Below are 20,000 nucleotides of genomic sequence, written 5' to 3'. Positions count from 1 at the left end.
ACATTAAACATGAGAGGAAGGCCCAGGGAGCATTGGCAAACAAACAGGGGGAGGGAACATAAATGGTTGAATGGCATACTTGTCCCATGGTTTCTCCTCTCCATGACCAAGGCCCAGCCAGCACTGTATTGGTTCCCCTCCTTTGGCTCTAAATCATTAAACACTGGAAGGCCTTTCAGAGGCCGCAGGAGCCCAGGCGTTTCATTACAATGGTTACAAAACCCCTGCTAATATAGCCAGGCATGCAGGTCCTCTCGCTAGCACAACATGGCCCCCTGCCAGCGCAGGCCTCATGTAGCCTCGCTAGCCTACTGCTACAGGCATTCCAGCTTCTCTGTAACTCTAGCAACAGAGTGTCAGCTAATTCTACAACACCCCACGGCCAGAATGGCACTATCCAGATCAAAACAACCACCAAAAATAGCATGGTAGATGTGCAAATTGCACTGCCTGCCTGTCGTGTTGTCCAAGCAGCACACTGCAAATACGTTTTGTTCATTTAGATGTGTGGATGTGGATACAAACAATCCAGTATATTCTGAACTCAACGGAACTGTTTTCCCGCTGGTCAATTAGACTAAAATAAACTAAAGTAACTAGGCTAAAGTAACTAAACTAAACTAAAACTAAGCTAAACTAAATTAACTGAACGAAACAAAATTTAACAAACTAAAAACAGCATACTGACTCTAGATCCATATGAAAATCATAATTCAAAGACCATTGACTGGCTCTTTTTTTTCTCTCTTTTGTCTACTGTCTTTGGTCAACTGTACTGGACATCACTGGTCATCACTAGTAAAGTATACTATAGGTGTCAGCCCACTGAGCTGCCCTCAGTGTCCATCGAAAATCACATTCGTAATCTCCCATTTCAGATTACATTACGACACAGACCTGAGCTCGCATGTAACTCTAACATCATGGCTAATCCTAGAGCAGGCCAGCCAGCCTCTTCACTACACAGCACTGATGAAAACAACCCCATGTAACTCTAACATCATGGCTAATCCTAGAGCAGGCCAGCCAGCCTCTTCACTACACAGCACTGATGAAAACAACCCCAGAGATAGCTGTGATGGCATTGGTGAGCAATGACCAAGTCATACAGTATAGGCTACTGCTCAAATAGCCGCTAAAACTGAAGATACACTTTGGTTCTAAACACCCGGCACACACCCACGGTCCCTCAATCATTATTCTCCACACAAATTGAGCATTCAGATGAACAAAAAGCTGGTCAATAGCAGCACATGAGGAGTCTGGGGTGCATCCGGCTAGGGAAAGAGAAGCAGCCAGCCGGACAGAGGAAGTCCATCATCTGCATAGACTCCGCACTGCCTCATTAATTCAGCAGAGTCTCGGATTCACAGTCGAAGAACGAAGGATTCATACATTTGAGCATTGAAAATAAAGCGGGGTCTGTGCAGGCCCTGTCTTCACAAAGAGAGAACATCTGAAGCACGAGATGAAGAAAGAGGAAAAGCATACTTAAAATAGCCATACAACAGCCCTCTTTTTTCAGTTCAAAGCCATGCTTCGAAGGTATACATTCGGATTTGGGAAGAAAACATAGAGTATAACAGATGTGTTAGGGGGTCAAAGTGTGCGATGCAAATAACTAGTAAGCCGTCGCTGCCCCTGTTTGAACCTGTAGTGGGTTAGTAAACCCTGGTCATTCCGGTTTGGCTCTATAGACCTCCAGGAGACCGGACTACAGAATGCTAGATGGAGTTAAGTGACATAGAAGGCCCTTGTTCATTTAACTCCAGCCCACCACCATCCCCCAACCCTCCCAGTCCCAGTCCCAACTGTACATGAGGGGCTGGTCTGATGCATTCTCATCCACCCCATTCTGACACACGGCATACAGTCTAGCCGCTAGACAACAGCCTAGTCGTGCCACACACACAGACAGACACAATCTGTCTCTCTCACACACGCACACGCACGCACCACACGCATGCACCACACGCGTGTGCGCACGCACACGCACACGCACACGCACACACACACACACACACACACACACACACACACACACACACACACACACACACACACACACACACACACACACACACACACACACACACACACACACACACACACACACACACACATAAACCAAGCCCTGTAATAGGATCACTCGAGCAGTATCCAGACACTGATGCGTCAGGCAAGGTTTATCTGATTGACTGGTTGGTGGTCAGAGAGATCCACAGTAAAACCCTCAGTGTTCGAATATCCATTCGTACTGTAACTCAAAGAGTGTACAAATGAAACCAAATGTAATTGTACACTCTCAGAGTTAAATTAATCCCCCTGGTTTCTATCAAACAGCCACTTACACTGCGACTATTACTATAGCTGCTACGAACCCGTGTGTGTGTGTGTGTGTGTGTGTGTGTGTGTGTGTGTGTGTGTGTGTGTGTGTGTGTGTGTGTGTGTGTGTGTGTGTGTGTGATTCCACTGTGATGACACGCAGATGAGCTTGCTTTTTGTTGGGGTGAACTGTGCAACCCCCCACAGGAGTCAACCTCAGAGTCAACACGGGGCACGGTGCAGTTCCGGAGCAGGAGGGCAAAAAAACAAAACACTTCTGTCTTCTCGTTCTCACAGCAGCCATGATGCGCTGTCAGAGAACTCAGGCCACTGCTGTTCTTATGTTACTCTATGCTCCCACAGCAGCACAATACATTCCTGAACTATTCCTAACTATATATATATATACACACACATATATATTAGTACAGTAATAATACAATACTCTGTGTGTGTGTGTGTGTGTGTGTGTGTGTGTGTGTGTGTGTGTGTGTGTGTGTGTATGTGTGTGTGTGTGTGTGTGTGTGTGTGTGTGTGTGTGTGTGTGTGTGTGTGTGTGTGTGTGTGTGTGTGTGTCACACCATCAGGTAGTAGCACAGTAGTAGTATCTTATATGTGACCAGATTTGACTGGCCATCGTGCAAATATGGCAATATGGAAATATTAGTAATATTAGTAATTGCCACTGGGCAATTACACTAAATTACACTTGTATTACACTTCCTTGAGACCAATTCAAATCCTAATCCTGCGTGAAAAGACTTTTCACAACAGAGACTTTTGCCACACCACGGCGCGTGATGTCACCGAAAGCTGTGGCTTTTGTGGCCTATCAATGAGGTTGGAGATGTTTACCAGCTGTCAATCAAGCTTTAGTCCTCCTCAATGCCATTCACACGATTAACAAGGCCAACTCTCCTTTCCCTGATGATGTAACACACTATATGATCGTCCTTTATCTGACCACTAAGCACGACATCCTGCCGTGTTTAGTGGTCAGATGGGTGGACCACGGATGTTTTTGAGATTTTCAAGTGGACCCTGATCCAGAAACCGTTGAGAAATACTGCAGTACTGCTTTAAATGTAATTATACTTTTTATTTGCATTATTTTTCCAAATTAAGTGGCTTTTTCTCAGATGATTAGTAGCCTACTGGCCATGGCTGCCATCGGTGAAAGTGTTGACGACAGCAACAAAAAAACAAAGATGTTAAATTTGAATGAAGTATAACCAAAGTATTCAGCCTCACATTGTGTTCAAACCAGCATAAATGACGGTTGCGTGCCACAGAGAAGAGTTGTGAAAAGTTGTAATTATGGGCTCAGTCTAAAAAGATGTGCAGACTAGCGTTCCAAACTAGCGTGTTGCCACATCAGAGACGACAAAACGGAGGAGGCACGTGGAAACAAACAAAGCTTATTAAGAGACAGGGGTCCGCCTGCTCGTTCGTTGTCATCATTACACCAACACCACACTCCCCAACAACCTTCAAACACACACAGATGCTGCACTGTTGCTTTAACACTACGTGCCATGGCACTGCTTCTTTTCAATCTGCACACAGTAAGAGCACTGTTTTAGCGAGCCAGGCCCCCACAGTCACTCTGAGACAGAGATTTAAAAAAGAAAAAAGGTTCAATTTGGGACGTAAAAAGTACTACTGATTACAAAGTTTACAGGCGTCTACTCTGTGCAAGCTCCAGTAACAAGTAAAAGCTGTGTGTGTGTGTGTGTGTGTGTGTGTGTGTGTGTGTGTGTGTGTGTGTGTGTGTGCGTGCGTGCGTGCGTGTGCGTGCGTGCGTGTGTGCGTGCGTGCGTACATTTGCATGTGTTTTTCTTTTTCTTTTTCCCTCCGGATTGCCAACTCTAAATTCCACCTGGCTAATGTCTGTCTGAGTTTGGCTAATGAGTGACACTGAGCTGGAGTGATATGATCAAACAGCCAGGGCTTCTGTCTGCTCCTATCACGCTCACCATGAACATGAACACCAGGCTGAGGCTAGAGAGGTTGTTTTCAGTGTGTAGAGAGACCAGTGGTGTAAGGCGCAAGTTCATTTAATTAAGTACTGTACTTAAGTACAATTTTGATGTACTTTTACTCAGTGGTGAGAAAAGGTGCTCAAATCCTACTTAATAACACTCTGTTACAAGTAAAAGTCCAATAATCAAAATGTACTTGAGAGTAAAAGTGCTAAAGTATAAAATATACATAAAAGAGCTAGTTCAGGCAGATGCACTCGAGAGGTTTTCCTGCATGTGCAGCACTATGTGGGCAATGTTTGTATGTGACGTGTCAAGCAGCTGTCCAAATTGGCGGTCTTCTTAAGCTCTCTTGATTAATTGTAATTCCTCTTGCTGTCATTGCCTCCACTGAATGTTGTATGCACTTGGCTTGCTCTCACACTGCTACCAGGTTGTTCTGTTGTTGATATGCATGCGTGTTCACCGGATGAAATTGTCTTGGAAATCCAGGCGCAACAGACAAGTTCCGAATATCAACTCTATTTGGGAGGCCATGACATGACAACGTTTTAAAATCGTTGAGAGCTTTACGTCAAACAGAGAAATACAATTATCACTCTAGCCTCGGATCATTTTCAACAGGAGCCCAAAATGACTGAGGGTGGGGTAAATATGCCAGCTGATCCTTTGATGGGTGACACCAATCAACATCAGCAGTAATTAGCGCTCATGGAGTGCACAAAACCACATACATCTGCCCTAGACAGACTGGCTGAAAGACATAACAACTGGCCCTGGAGCAGAAATCCAGAGAAAAGGGGTTGTTAAAATAGATCATAATACTTTTGATACTTTTAATACTTTTTTTTAAGACCACAAAGGCAGGCTGGATGATGAACGGGAAAGAGGAGGAGTTAAGGTAAAATAAAAAAGGAAGCATAGATGTCTTTCTTTCTTTTCTTTTTTTGCCTTACCTGTAGCTCTACTGGAGGAGGGCCCCCCCTCGTCTTGAGGCTTGCACGCGAGCATCTGTCTGTGCAGATGTACTGCCTCTGAGGAATGTGTGGCATTCCCCTGACTCCCATCTCCTCCTCCACCGCCGCCGCCCCCCAGGCTTTCCCCCGGCCCCTCCAGTCCAGCACTGCTGGAGCTCTCGGAAGGCCTGCCACGCTGACTCGCGTCTCCTCCGCCCTTGGTGCTGTGTCGCCTCTGGGGGGCTTGTTGTTGAGACTCCTGCCGTGGTGGTGGAACCAGCAGTCTGACGGCGGGCCGGTGGTGGCCCGTTTGTAGTTCCTCGTCCTCGGGGATGGGGTTGTACCAGATCTCGCCTTCGTCGTCGGCGTCGTTCTCCTCTGCCGGGTCCACACAACGAGGCTGTGGGGCCACCCTGGTCTGGCCGACGCTCACCTAGACAGAGCCATTCAAAAGAGGGCCGCGGGTCATCGCAGGGTGAATATTCATCCCTCGTGGGGCTGCCACTGGTGCCAAGATTTTATTTAAAGGAACAATGCCATTCTAACCTCACCTAATGGGTCCTCTAATGTTCAGATCAGAATGTTCACTTGTTGTAGAGTATAACATTTAAAGCATGTTCTGCCTCGAGTCAGATCAGCTGAATGAGTTAAAAAATAACGTAACGTGCCGTTATATATAATATGACGAGTAAACAAATGTTTTCTTTTTTTTTTTATCTATTTTTTTGGCTTGCACCTATATTTATTTATTACATTTTTAATGGAGGGACAGACAGTAGGCTAACATGAAATGGGGAGAGAGATGGGGGGTGACATTCAGTAAAGGCTGTCAGGATCGGGAGTCAAACACATGGCACACTGCCAGACTGGATTACCAGCCAAGGTGCCTGGACCAGCTGAGCCACGGCCCAGGCCAGAGTAAACACATTTTGATGACTAAAATCAGGGAGGTGTCCCAGCCATTAACAATTAAGAATTTAAACTTTGAGGAAACAATCAAAACCATGATACGATGCTAAACAACTAGAAGGAGCCACCGTGTTCAGCAGGACAGATCACAACAGTTACCTCTGCAAACTGTCTATGACCCAGCCTTTCACAGAGGACAAACGTTGGGAACTTGGGACACTGACCTGGGGCAAGTGCAACCTAAGTGGCCGTGAGGGTGGGCCTCCGGGGGCTCTCAGATGGTCTGGGGACGGGCTTGGAGGAGGCGGCTGGTGGGGGCCCGGCCCACTCTCTTCCTGGGGCTCATCCTTGGCACCGTGGGTCTTCCCCAGGGAGCTCTGCTGCAGCCAGTTGCGTTTCTTGGAGACGGTGATGGTGTTGTGCGGCGGACGCCAGAAGGACGGCTCGTTGGCCCTGCCCACGTCGTGGCTGTTGGGGTAGAACGACGGCTCGTTGGCCCTGCCTACGTCGTGGCTGTTGGGGTTGGGCCCCTCGTTGGCCCTGCCCACGTCGAGGCTGTTGGGGTTGGGCCCCTCGTTGGCCCTGCCCACGTCGAGGCTGTTGGGGTAGGGCCCCTCGTTGGCCCTGCCCACGTCGAGGCTGTTGGGGTAGGGCCCTTGTACATTCTCAATGAATGCTGGAGTGAGGGAAGAAGGGGCCGAGATAGAGAGAGAAACAGACAGGCAAGGAGACTGGGTTAAGTCTGACACACACTGAAATGCCAGAAGAACATCTCCTCGTCTCAACTGACATTAAACAGTAAAATCCTCAGCGATAATTCATCCATTTGTAACTAAGAGTGAACAAAATGAACACCCTTATGGGTCAATTTGGTCACATTTGCACACTCCCATGAGTTGGGAGGGCTGAGGATGTTACATTGTGCTGTTTAGTGTCCAAATTACCAAGTCAAATCAAGCTATTCCCATTAGGCATAATAATGGCCTTTATGTCACCTGAATCAAACATCTGTATCATGAAACCAGACATTGGCAGTGGCGCAAATCTTCATTATAATGGTATCAATCTGTTTTATTTTAGCTGATTTCTAAACAACAGGAATGGAATTCTAAAAATTCACTCCCAGGCTTTTTAAAATGCCAGTTACCATTGAGCCTACCAGAGCAAACTAGAGAGGAGGAAGACAACATGACACACTCACACACACACACTCAAACGTGCGCACTGCTGCACACACACTCAAACGCACACACCGACTGTCTTCATCATCTGCCACAGTGTGATCCATGTTGTTGCTTTTCCTCTGTCTCAGCTTTCTGCCGAACCAAAGACAAACTTTCAATTATGCTACCACTGACGAGCCCCTGGCTGGAATACATGACCTCTCTGCCCTGACACGTTACTCTCCGATGACTTCGCATCTTGGTAATGTTGGTTTAAAATAATTATAGCCTGGATTTAAACTGTGTCACACAATGGTTTGTCGCATTGCAAGCTTGTAGATTGTACATTTGCCACCCGCACACCGCTGTACGACAATGCACAAATTAGGCATATGATTATGACAGGGTATTCACAGCTGTGAAAATAGAGCAAGGAGAGGAGGGAGCAGGGGTTGAAAATAAGTACAGCCACTGGCAATAAGTGTGTGCATTCAAAAAGGGCCAAATAATAGAGGTGGTGACGTGGAGCCATGCCTTTTTGAAAGACTCCATAGAAGTCCCAAGTCAAAACAATTCCGCTCGGTTTGTGTGAGTGTGTATAGTACGTGTGCTTGTCGTTTACCCAACAAGATAACAGAAACAGATGGCAAAAAAACAACAATAATTTTCTACTAATCACAATGTAACTGATACAGTCTTCTGTGTGTCATTTTTTCTCCATGATACAGTGCTGACAAACCGTGGGTTGATGAGCAGATGCAAGGAGAGAAAAACAAGCCCTGTGCTTGCGAGAGGTGCTGAGCGCAGGGTCTTGCTGTAACATGCACAACAGGCCTGTGTAAAAGACTGTTTTGATCCTCAGCTCCCAGACGAGCCCCCCATCCACATGCTATAATGATAACTTCTCTTTTCCTCTAGGAAATGCATACATGTAAAGCCAGGCTACATCCACTAAATTACAGACTCGTTGTTTGGAATATTTTCACTTCATGAAAGCAAAATACATCGGATGTCCAGTGTGTGTCTGTGTGTGTGTGTGTGTGTGTGTGTGTGTGTGTGTGTGTGTGTGTGTGTGTGTGTGTGTGTGTGTGTGTGTGTGTGTGCGTGTGTGTGTGTGTGTGTGTGTGTGTGTGTGTGTGTGTGCTGGTGTGTGAGTCAGTGATTGTGTGTAAACGACAATTTTAAAACCTTGTACAAAATAAGTCTGAATAAACAATAATAACTATAGTATAGTCCTTTTTCAATTGAAGAAACGGAATTCAACATAGGAAAAAAAAACATTGCATAAGCGCTACTCAGTAGATTGGGACTAAGGTGCTTTTTTGCTTGGTTGCTTTATTGACACAGGCCCTGAAAGCACAGAGAGCACAAGATTCGGTGGTGCGAGGGCTCCGCTGGGATTAGTCTTTCCCTGAAAGTCAAGCAATCCCTCTGAGCTGCAGGCTCGGCTTTCTTGTGATCTGTAAGGCAACTTTATTAACGCTTCAAGAGAGTAACTGTTGACTTGCAATAAATGCTGCCATCTCTGCAGCCACAGAATCCTTTAAACCCTGACCCCTGAGTTCCTCACGCCACAATAGAAGGAGTCTTGAAGCGAGTTGATTTCCCCACTTTATAGAGAACCCATTCAGCTTGATTTTTTTGCCCCCTCCTCTTGTGATTACTTGAGAAACTTGATAGGCGGGATGAAAATGACTCTGTAGTGGATGTCGTAGCCCCAGCCTTCAGCCAATTTACAGTAGATACGAGTAATGTAAAACATTTGTCATGGTTAGAACAGAAGCCAGCTTTGAATACACATTCCTAATCTCCATAGATAAAATTAAAAAAAACTCAAAGCCTTACAAAGAGTGAAATTAAAGATGCCGCCATACCTATCTGACTCCTGTTACAATTTAATTTAAACAGTCAGGATAGAAGGCATATCTTTAAGTACTTCTGCCACTCTGCTCTGTTTAAATTACACAGTGCCAGCCAGAAACGTGTTTGCATGTACTGAGCCAACAGTGTGTTTACATTAGCCTGGATTAGACTGATGTTCTCTTTGAGGGCCAAGAGCTCTGTAGGTTTAGCATCTGCTGACTACTGAGGGGAGGGGAATGGTATGTTAGCTTTAGCTTTACCACGACTCACGAGCTAGTGTGTGTGGGCCCTAGCTGACAAGCTAAATAATAATACTTTTGTGGAATTGTTCCGCTTATGTGTGGCTGCATCCTTTAACCATTGTACACTTTTTGTTGGTTCTTTTCCTCTACGGGCATTGGGCATTGACTAGCTAAAACACTTAAGTGTGCATACTGTAACTCGTGTCGATGTTGTAGCCAACAGGCTAATGACATCCAGTCTGACCCCAGATTTCATTCCAAATTATCTGGCGGCGTTTTGAGGTCTTTCACACAACTCTACCTAGAGACTGCTGTTGTCAAGCTTCCTGTCTCCTGTAAGGGGTCTTTCATTTCATAACTGACAGAGGAAGCAGGCTCTAACATGTACGGCATTCCATATACCTCAGCTCCAGATTTACAGTGTTCCCCTCCTCCCAACCTCACACACTTCCTAGAACACCCTAGCTGGATGCCAGCATTTTATACGCAAGATTGTGTCCAATTTAATTGGTATTTATTTTACTGATATAACATGTATTACTCCTTCATTATAACAAAGGCTGTGTAATGGGAAGTATGCAAAACTAATTTCGCACACTTTTTAACTTTACTGATTCTGATTTATGCTACCATGTTCTACATCCCTGAATATAGCCAGACATATTTCTCAGATTTAAAAAAAAAACTAATATTGGGAAAAAGAAAAGACCAAACTAAATGGGATATAAGGTGGTTATCTTTCATTTCAAGGACCACCAAATTATATGCAAATGTATTTGCCCATAGACCCCCATCTGATATATCAATTCCTTGGGGTCCTTGGCACGAAATGGTTTGACAACTACTGGCATAGTCAGCTCTGTGTCCATCATGCCCACAGGTCTTTGAAGACCTGTGGGCAATATGGAGTGGCCTCACCACTCGATTCGATTACGATTTACCTGTTAACTAATCGATTTGATTCTACGGTGTATCCGTTTTCTATAGTTACTTTTTCAACAGTCAATACAATCAGTCGTTAGATACATAATTATGAACTACTTTTTCATTTCTAGTGCTTTATTGTGATGTCACACGTATTTTAAACTAAAATATATAAATGCTATAAGCATTTGTATTGTGAATCATTCTGGAGTGCAGTCAGTTGAATGACATGTATGTATTTTGTTGTACATGTATGTATTTTGATGTACCCATGAAGCCTCGTCGTAAGACAGTGCTGCTCACTCAAAGTAGCTGATCTACAAGCTCATAGCGTGTCACACCGCGGTGCGTTGTGAGCTTGTGTATCTGTTGAGCGCTTGAGCAGACGAACAAGTGTGTTGTTGATAGTCATTGATCATTGTCGTTAAATTAACTGAGGATTTGACTGTGTAGTAAAACAGAGATGTGGCTAGATGTCTGCTTTCAAAATACTGGGTAGGTTTTTAATCACTTATGATAGCACTAAGGGCCGATTCATAGTGCTGTAGTGCCGAAATGATTTCGGCTCATCAGAAATTTTCAGTAGCACCGAAGAGCCGACTTTAGGACGGTACCCGCCCTCCCGAACCTCAAATGACGACACATTGTAGGCTCTACAGCGCCAAACCGACTTTTATTCGGCTCTAAAATAGGAGTATGAATCGGCCCTTAGCCTAGCAGCTAGTAGTTGTGTTTGTAGGACACTGTCTGCTCCCAGAAGTTTGTTGTCGCTGTCCGGCAGACTTACTTTTTGTGTTTTTTCGTAAATTAACAGCATACTATTTACGATCATACTACAGTACAGCGTCACACAAAAGTATCAAAAGTAGCAGAACTGCAAGCTCGAAACGTGGCGTGTTGCGTGTTTACTGTTTTTGAATTTGAATCCTGAAAAGTAACGGTTTTGGACATATGAGGTTTCCACCCGACATAGACGAGATGTCTTCACAACATTATTTATTGTCCAACCGATCGTTCCAACAGTGTTAGCTGTACAGTACACAGTAAACGGAAAGGGATGAAAACATAATCTTCACCTCTCAGCGGCCTGGCCTATGTAAAAATGCAAGCAATTTGGGGTAATGTAATTGATCGGACAATGACATGTAGTAAAACTATACTGGTATGGACCTTTAACTTAAATGAGGCCATTGTTTCCAATAAACTAGTGCTATCATACTTTGCTGTACAATGTATTGTGAAAACAGCCAATCTACAAGCTCATAATACACCTGCGTGCGTGCGTGCGTGACTGACTGACTGACTGACCGGTGGTCTCCAAAACTCACCCTCGTGCCTGTGCACTAAGAATGACTGGACCTGCATGGCTACCAAGTCTACCATGACCTTTGGCTTTGGTGTGAAAGAGACAGAATCACAGACCACTGCAGACCAGTGACCTTCACCAATATCTACTACACACAGAGCAGTGCACTGAGCAGCAGAACAGTGACCATAGAGCAGGGCACTGAGCAGCAGACCAGTGAGCACACAGACCAGTGACCACACAGAGCAGTGCACTGAGCAGCAGAACAGTGACCATAGAGCAGGGCACTGAGCAGCAGACCAGTGAGCACACAGACCAGTGACCACACAGAGCAGTGCACTGAGCAGCAGAACAGTGACCATAGAGCAGGGCACTGAGCAGCAGACCAGTGAGCACACAGACCAGTGACCACACAGAGCAGTGCACTGAGCAGCAGACCAGTGAGCACACAGACCAGTGACCACACAGAGCAGTGCACTGAGCAGCAGACCAGCTATACCTGTCTCACTCCCTGACTCCCTGTGCTCCCGTACAGCCTCGAGTACAGCAAACACTCACACACCCTAGCCTGACCGGAAGGTAACAGATGGTCAGAGCACATAACATGGGGGTGTATACGTGTGTGTGTGTGTGTGTGTGTGTGTGTGTGTGTGTGTGTGTGTGTGTGTGTGTCAATGTTTGTGGATGGGTGTGCACGAAATGTGTGTGTGTGTGTGTGTGTGTGTGTGTGTGTGTGTGTGTGTGTGTGTGTGTGTGTGTGTGTGTGTGTGTGTGTGTGTGTGTGTGTGCATGTGCGTGTGCGTGTGTGTGTGTGTGTGTGTGTGAGAGAGAGAAATAATTATTAGAGAAATAACTATATAGTGTGCATCAAGCTATCTGGATGATCACAATTTCACATCATAGAAATCCTGCTAAACTACAGCAATTTACATCTCATCTCATAACTCCTAACTCCAAACACAGGACAAAATACATACTTGATCCACTTTCCCATAGCTCCTTCCTTTATTTCATGTAATGCGTTTATAAAGAGGTTCTTGTTTTGAATAAGATACACCAGTTTATTTTCTGGCCCATACAGACACACGGTTCTGTATACACAACACAAGTGACACTTGTGTTGTGTATACAGAGCCCCCCTTTAACGGAGAACCTTTAGCGGCGTACCATACATTCCAGTAGATTCTCATTCATATGGTAATTGTTGGAGATTTTTCTTTTTAAGCCAAGGAAAATCGTACAGGGCTGCATCCCACGTCAAACACTTGAATCACATCCTGGTGGCTCAGTCTACTAAACACCACTTCCTCCACGACCGTCGGATTCAATCCCAAACTGTGCCATGGTGTCAGAAAACGCTCAATCTCCAGTAAGATGTTAGCCATTTGCAGTCTCTCCTGAGTAAGTTGCTGCATAAGGCCTATATATAGTCAAGCCGGCAAGCAGAACTTGGCAAATTGTCTCCACCAGGCCGAAGGCACGCACACATGCACTCCGTCCGTGTGTGCATCCGTCCTTCCGTCCGTCCGTTACCAGCTAATCTCCGGCACCGTTGGCCCAATCCATGCTAAACTTCGCACACACACTCCCTGGATGCCAACGACAAACCTCTGCCCCACATATTGCTCAACGGCCTGTTATAGCGCCACCATGAGGCCGATTTAGGCAAAACCCATTTCTGTAGATAACTCGTACACATTTTATCCATACATCACACAATTTGGTATACACTATCTCCATAGTCATGTGATCAACACGGATCTGCACCATTTCCCATCTTCCATCCTGATTGGCTAAGATTGGCTTCCAAAGCTTACATGATTCGTCCGTTTCGAACAAAATGCAACAGTGTGCAATTTCCGTGAAATTATACACGCACATTTCCACTAGGCTGAGGACGACATGTCACAATTCTTTTTCCAAATCAGCCTCACGGTGGCGCTATAGCAGGGCAATTCCTGTTTTTACTTATAACTGCATCGATCTGTACAGTATGTATACAACTTATGTATGCGCACTCCCTAGAGGCCATGTGCCCAGAAGGGCACTTTTTTCTAGTTCAGATTAATTCCTTAAGGAAAAGGAGATGCTGGTGCTTGCCTGTATATTTGCATACGCTTAGAGGATTTCATGTGAGTCCTAAGATTCATAAAACTATAGTGGTGTGCGGACCTGATGCCTAGAGTGTCTCCTCCATCATCTGATCTGTCTTTTAGTGCTACCATCCTCCATAAATCTTAAAAGACAAGAGTTAGTATTGTACCTCCAATATGCGCATTGTGTGTTTATGTACAAAAACAACCATGGCAACTCGGTAATAAGGTTTTGGCATGATTTGGACACCTAATGCCACAGCGTCCTGACATGACCTGACAACAGCCTACGGGGGTAAGATTACATGTTTTCTGCCTTCTCATGTCTACCTCGCTATATTCAAGTTCACTAAGGAAGGGATCACTTTCCTCAAAATGTTAAGCAATACTACAGTATAAACCTGATTCATATAGCAATGAGACAAAACCCAGCAAAATAGGTGAATACATCTAGGTCATTTGGGGGGTAAAACACAAGACTCATTCATTTTATTTTTCAAAGGAATGGTCTACTTTTGAGCCTGTTTGTGTTTTAGCCAATGGTTTACCACAGGTAGTGCAAGTGCACTTTGAGTAGTTCAAATATGTTTAATATACTTTTGTCCTGGTCAGCTTTCCTTAACAAACCAGCCCACTCTCATGAGTATAGGGATCTCTCAAACATCCAATTTATGGTTACGCTATTGGATGCCTGTCTGCACTTTTGTATTCTACCACAGAGCAAAAATGCAACACTGGCTGCTACAGCTATACCGTATGTGTACAGAAGTTATTATTTATGGAATATCATTCAGGATCAATAGAATATCTAAACTATCTATCTATTTATCAATCTATCTGTACAGTCTATCTACTAAACAAATGCCTACAGACAGAAAACAATGCATAGTTACGCAGGCAATACCCATACCGCCACAAGAAGACTGCCCTAAAGCCAGCACTCCTAGCCGGTAGCCACACACACCTCTGGGTGATCATCAACACTGCTTCATGTGCTGAAATTAAAGAACATTGTTACATTATTATTGTTATATTGAATGCCGAAACGTCATCCCATCCCACTACCAGTATCAGAATAGGGTTGACGTGGTGTCCGGTGTCAGGTCTGAGCTTACCAGCACTCCACTTGCCTCCACACTTCCACAGACTATTCAAAGGTACTCTGCCAAAGTTCTAGGCTTATTATCCTGCCATCAATGGCTTCACATATTGTACAGTTAATTTAAAACAAATTATTCAGGCACATCATCATCATTTTTCGACAGCGGTCGAGATCATGGATTTCACAATGCCATCACCGCCACGCCAGACTTCCCGGTCCTTCATTACCATCCCCAGTTCCTGCTTACTGATGCATGTGTCCCTAGCGATGACATCAGGGTAAACATTTGAGCCACCTCTTTTGCGCATTAGGACCACTCTATCAAACATTGTATAAGGTTTCTTATACAATTTCTTATTTTTGTGGCGCTGCCGTGCTATACAGCGAGACCGGCCGCAGACCGGTCGAACTTGTAGTCTAAGTAAAAAACAAATAGAATGCTTATTGAGCCAGAGTTTGCAATACTTTTGTCCTACTCACGATTAGAGAACAAGTGACAGTCAGTGTATCTTAGGCTACTTCAAAACTTATTCAGCAAACATTTCAAATTTGTTACATTTTCAAGCAAATTTAACCGTCACACCAAAAAATGGTTCCCTTTAGTGAGTGTAAATATCTGCATAAATTAAGACAAGACCCATAAACACTATGAAGGGAGCTTCAAGCTGGGAGTAGTAATTCATTGGGCCTTTTGAGAGCCATGGCGTTTCTTTTTTTAAATGGCTCTTTGTACGCCAGTGAGGCCCACAGGGGCAAGATAAGCCCAGGGCTGACCTTAATAAATACTTAATCGCCCTTCATTTTGTTCATTCATGGTGAGGAATTAAATAACATGGTGCAAACAAGTTAAACAACAGGAATGGAATTCTAAAAATTCACTCCCAGGTCTTTTAAAATGCCAGTTACCATGGAGCCTACCAGAGCAAACTAGAGAGGAGGAAGACAACATGACACACTCACACACACACTCAAACGTGCACAGCTGCACACACACTCAAATGTGCGCGCACGCACACACACACACACACACACACACACACACACACACACACACACACACACACACACACGCACACACACAATTAACCAAGCATACATTAACCATTTTAAGCCTATTTTAAAACATAGGCTACAAACCCGTTCTGAGATAGATCTGATACATTCAAATTTTCGAAAGAGGTTGACAAGTTTTTAAATGTTGAAATGGGCCATTCATAACGAGTACTTTTAAATACACTGAGGTCTTATACTTGGAACAGATAGACATCTGAGTACTTCTTCCACCACTGCACAGCACACATGCACACACACTCGTACGCAGGCGCGTGCATACACACGCACTCGCTCGCACGCACACACGCACGCACGCACACACACACACACACACACACACACACACACACACACACACACACACACACACACACACACAATTTCTACCGCTGTTTCTCTCTCCCTCTCTCACCACAGAGAAAATGCAGTGGCTTCACTATTGCTTAGGATTCCATTGGCTACAGCTGTGGAAAAGTTCAGTGGGGACACAAAGGGGGGAAAAGCATGGAAAAGGAAAACCGAGGCTGAAAAATACCGGACCAAATTACAAAAGAAAGAGGAGAGAAAGAAGATAATCAGTTTTATGTATACAGGGGGGAAAAAAACCATCAGTTAATAACAAGAGGAGGATGGGCAATACAACAATGTTAAACTAAAGGCTACAACTGAGGAAGAGAAGACATAGAGTGAAAGAGAGGAGCAATAAGGGGAGAAAGTGTGAAGATCCGGGCTGGGCCAACACAGAGTGCTGTGCAATGTGGACAACAAACGTAGAGGCCTTCCGCTCCCCGACATCAGAGTTCAGTTCACACTCTATTTCTAGCAGCAAAGCACACAGAGAGTCAATAAGAGCCTGCACATGTGGCCTGCTGGCTGTTTGCTCTGGAACACACTGTCAAACCACCACACATACACTGTAAAGTCCTCCGTGTTCTTCTTTTAACTTTGAGAGTGTACAAAATACAAATACAATCCAAATGGATCCATTTGGTTACATTTGCAGTTGTACACTTTCTTAGTTGCAAATGCATAGATTAAAACTCTTACAGGTGACAAACACACACCATTATATAATGTTTGTATGATTTAACTCTTTGTAAAAAAAAAACATGTGCCCTTACGGGTAATATAGATTTACACTTTCAGATTAAAATTAACAATTAGGATTTTATGGTGTATATTCGTCTACCGCCTGCTAAGTCACTGCCATGGTCTGTTTAACTACTTTAATTTTAATACCACCAATTTTCCACCAAGTTTCCTCTGTCCCTGTCTATGATTAAACAGTCTAACTGCCCTGCTATGATCTTTTATAGTCAACTGCTGCCTAAAATACAATTCTTTGTGCATCTCCATGCTACATTAACACAGCATGCTACATCAAAACAATGTCAAATGGAATATATACAGAGAATTGTCTTTCATGTTTTCAAATGTTTCATGATACAGATGTTTTAGTGCACAATGTTCTCATATAATCACTTAATTCATGCATAGAAATTAGAACCCCACCACCATCATCACCACCACAATAAAAATGTGATTTGCAGCTAAAAGAAGAGAAGTGAGTTAGTTGTTATTTTACTATACTGTGAGTGATCCTACAATCGAAAGTACTACACTCTTAGTGTTAAAATGCACCTAAATTAGTGTGAAGGAGAGGACCCGCCACCAGTTAGAAAATCTTGAAAAGGAAAGCAAAGAGAGTTGAGACGACCCGTCCCTTTGCTTTGCATCCAGAAGATGAGTAGGGGAGTGAGGACCAGCACCAGACGGAGATCAGATTACTATGAGTGAAGGAGGATGACAATAATCAGACGGCAGGAAGGAGGGTGAGAGTTCCCAACTTTAATGGATCCACAGTGGTTTGTTGCCACTCCGTTTAGCCTTCCTACCTGGCTGTTGTTGTTGTGATGATGGATCAAACTGCCACGGAACCTTGGCGGCAGATTTCCCCCTGTGATTTGGACTCAGTGACTTGGCCTTGGCAGATTTCCCTCCACGAGCACCATGGCTGAGGGTCTGTGCCCCTGCTTTAGAACCTCCAGGGTTGGCCTGAGCACCACCTTTTTCCTGGCTTGGCGTGCCACGAGGTGATGAGGACGGCGAGCCCTCGATGCGCTGCTTCATCTCGGACGACAGCAGGCGACCCTTGTGCATCCACTCCTGCATCTTGTTGACGGTCACCCCGTAGCCCTTGCTGGGACAGCCGGCGGCTGCCTCTGGCACCCAGCAGGCTGTGCTCATTGCCTCCTGTATGTGTTCATGGCCCTGAGCAGCAGGTTCATCAGCGTTGTTGTCTGAAGAACCGCTGAGGCTGTTGACCGAGCCACTGCTCTCATGCAGCCGCTCACCGCGGTCATCCTCGCCAATGCCGCCAGTGTCCTGAAGCAGCTCATCGCTGCTGGTGGCGCCATAAACGGACAGTGGGTCTAACAGCGCAGACCCTTTAACTCCACCGGCCTCTTTCCCTACTTTTGTCTCTTCACAAATCTCTGGGCTCTGGCCTCCAGTGGCACCACTACAAAACAAGTGCCCACCAGGATACCTGATAGCTCCATCGCTGGCAGAGCGCTGTAAAGTGGGTCTTATCTTGGCCAGGGACAGGCTCACCATGCTCTTACTGTTCAGCCTGCCACAGAGGCTGGACTCAAGGTTCCCACTGAGGCACAACAGTAGTGAATCAGTGTCAGACACCTGCTGTTGGCTGTTGTCTCCTCCTGAGGACCACGAGTCACTATCAATGTTCTTTGTGGACAGCCGAGAGCAAAGGCTATCCCGGGAGTGACTACTGCTGCAGGACGTGGCCTGCTGGTCAATGAAACTAAGTTGTTGGACATCGAGTTTGATATCTTGCATGGCATTAATAAGAAGGAAATAAGCCTCTTTCAGCTGGCTCCTAAGCCTGTCTGTCTCTTGGGCACTGCTGCTGCTCAGCTGTACTCTATCTATGCTAGCCTGCGTCACCTCCACCTCATCAGCTTTCCTGTCATTAGCACCAGCTTTTATGGATTCATAAAAAGGGAGAATTTCGTTATCATAGTAATCATCGTCTTCACTGTCTAAAGAATGATGTCTGAGTGATCCCTCTCTGGCGCACAGAGATGCCATGTTTATGTCGCATATTTCTAACTCCGTGGGGAAAAACGTTGGGCTTTGAAGATTGGTCACCCTGTAACATTGAGGCGAGATCCCATAACTCTCAATGTTTCTTATCACTATGTTTTCTTCTGTGTTGCACCCGGCTAAACGGCAGACGGGGAGGCTATTTTTATACACGAATGTTTTAGAATGTGTTTCTTGTGCTTGGCTGCGGTCAATGATGTTCGCGTTGGGTCTATGTGTATGTTCATTTCCAGCCACCTCATCATCCTCTGTCAAGTGTCGGTGATCGCAGTGCTCTGTGCCGTCGCTGCATCGACTTCTCTCATCTTTCTCAAGGCTCGCTGTTGTCCCATTGTTATTGGGTGAAGAACCCTGGACATCTGCCGGGTTGGCTACCCCGCTATTTGACCCCACCTGCGCATGGTATACAATGTGATCATAACTGTCCCCGAACCCAATCGAATCTCCAATGCTGTACTGCCGTGGAATAGTGACGAAGTGTTTGTGCTGTGGATGCGGTGCTCCGGCGGCGGGTGTGAGCACCTTGCCGGCAGAGCGTGGTCCCTGCTGGATCCCGTCGCTCTCCCTAATAACATTTCGCCCAAACTCGGTCTCTCTTTGAAGTGAGACCCCCACGAGCTCCTCGTTAACCCGACCCCTATCCCCCGAAGCCCCGCTGCCCACGTCTCCCCCTCGGCTGCTGGTGTTTGTGTGCGTAGTGGTGGTGGTGCGAGTAGCTTCGTAGTGGTGGTGGGGAAATGCGCTTTGCAACACAGAGCGTCTCTCCCGGACCAGAAACCCCTCTATTTCTAGCGCCCCGTCAACATAATTCTCGTAAGTGCTCATCCTCTCTGCCATGCAATCCAACCCCGCGAGCAACACTACCGGATGAACCTCACTGTCTCGCTGCATTTGCAAAACTTTTTCTTTACCTTCTCGGCCCCCATTCGCCGCAGTGGCAGCGCCGTATCCACCAG

General features: G+C 45.4%; 1 protein-coding gene across 3 annotated transcripts in view; it reads right to left on the bottom strand.

Moving 5' to 3' along the window:
• The window catches only part of syde2 (synapse defective 1, Rho GTPase, homolog 2 (C. elegans)), a 53,822-nt gene that overhangs the window by 33,580 nt on the left and 242 nt on the right, over window positions 1-20,000 (bottom strand). The window contains exons 1-3 of one of the 3 annotated variants that reach the window (XM_080770698.1): window positions 17,814-20,000; window positions 6,397-6,848; window positions 5,264-5,696 (exon numbers count right to left, since the gene is read on the bottom strand). The exon at window positions 17,814-20,000 is cut by the window's right edge and continues 242 nt beyond it. In XM_080770698.1, coding sequence (XP_080626824.1) covers window positions 5,264-5,696; window positions 6,397-6,848; window positions 17,814-20,000 — 3,072 coding nt within the window. The remainder of the gene's footprint in view (window positions 1-5,263; window positions 5,697-6,396; window positions 6,849-17,813) is intronic. The other 2 variants (XM_080770700.1, XM_080770699.1) reach the window with 2 other exon arrangements.

The sequence above is a fragment of the Protomyctophum bolini genome (genome assembly GCF_963924005.1).
Source record: "Protomyctophum bolini genome assembly, chromosome: 8".
Lineage (NCBI taxonomy): Eukaryota > Metazoa > Chordata > Actinopteri > Myctophiformes > Myctophidae > Protomyctophum > Protomyctophum bolini.
This window is presented reverse-complemented; position numbering and strand designations above follow the sequence as displayed.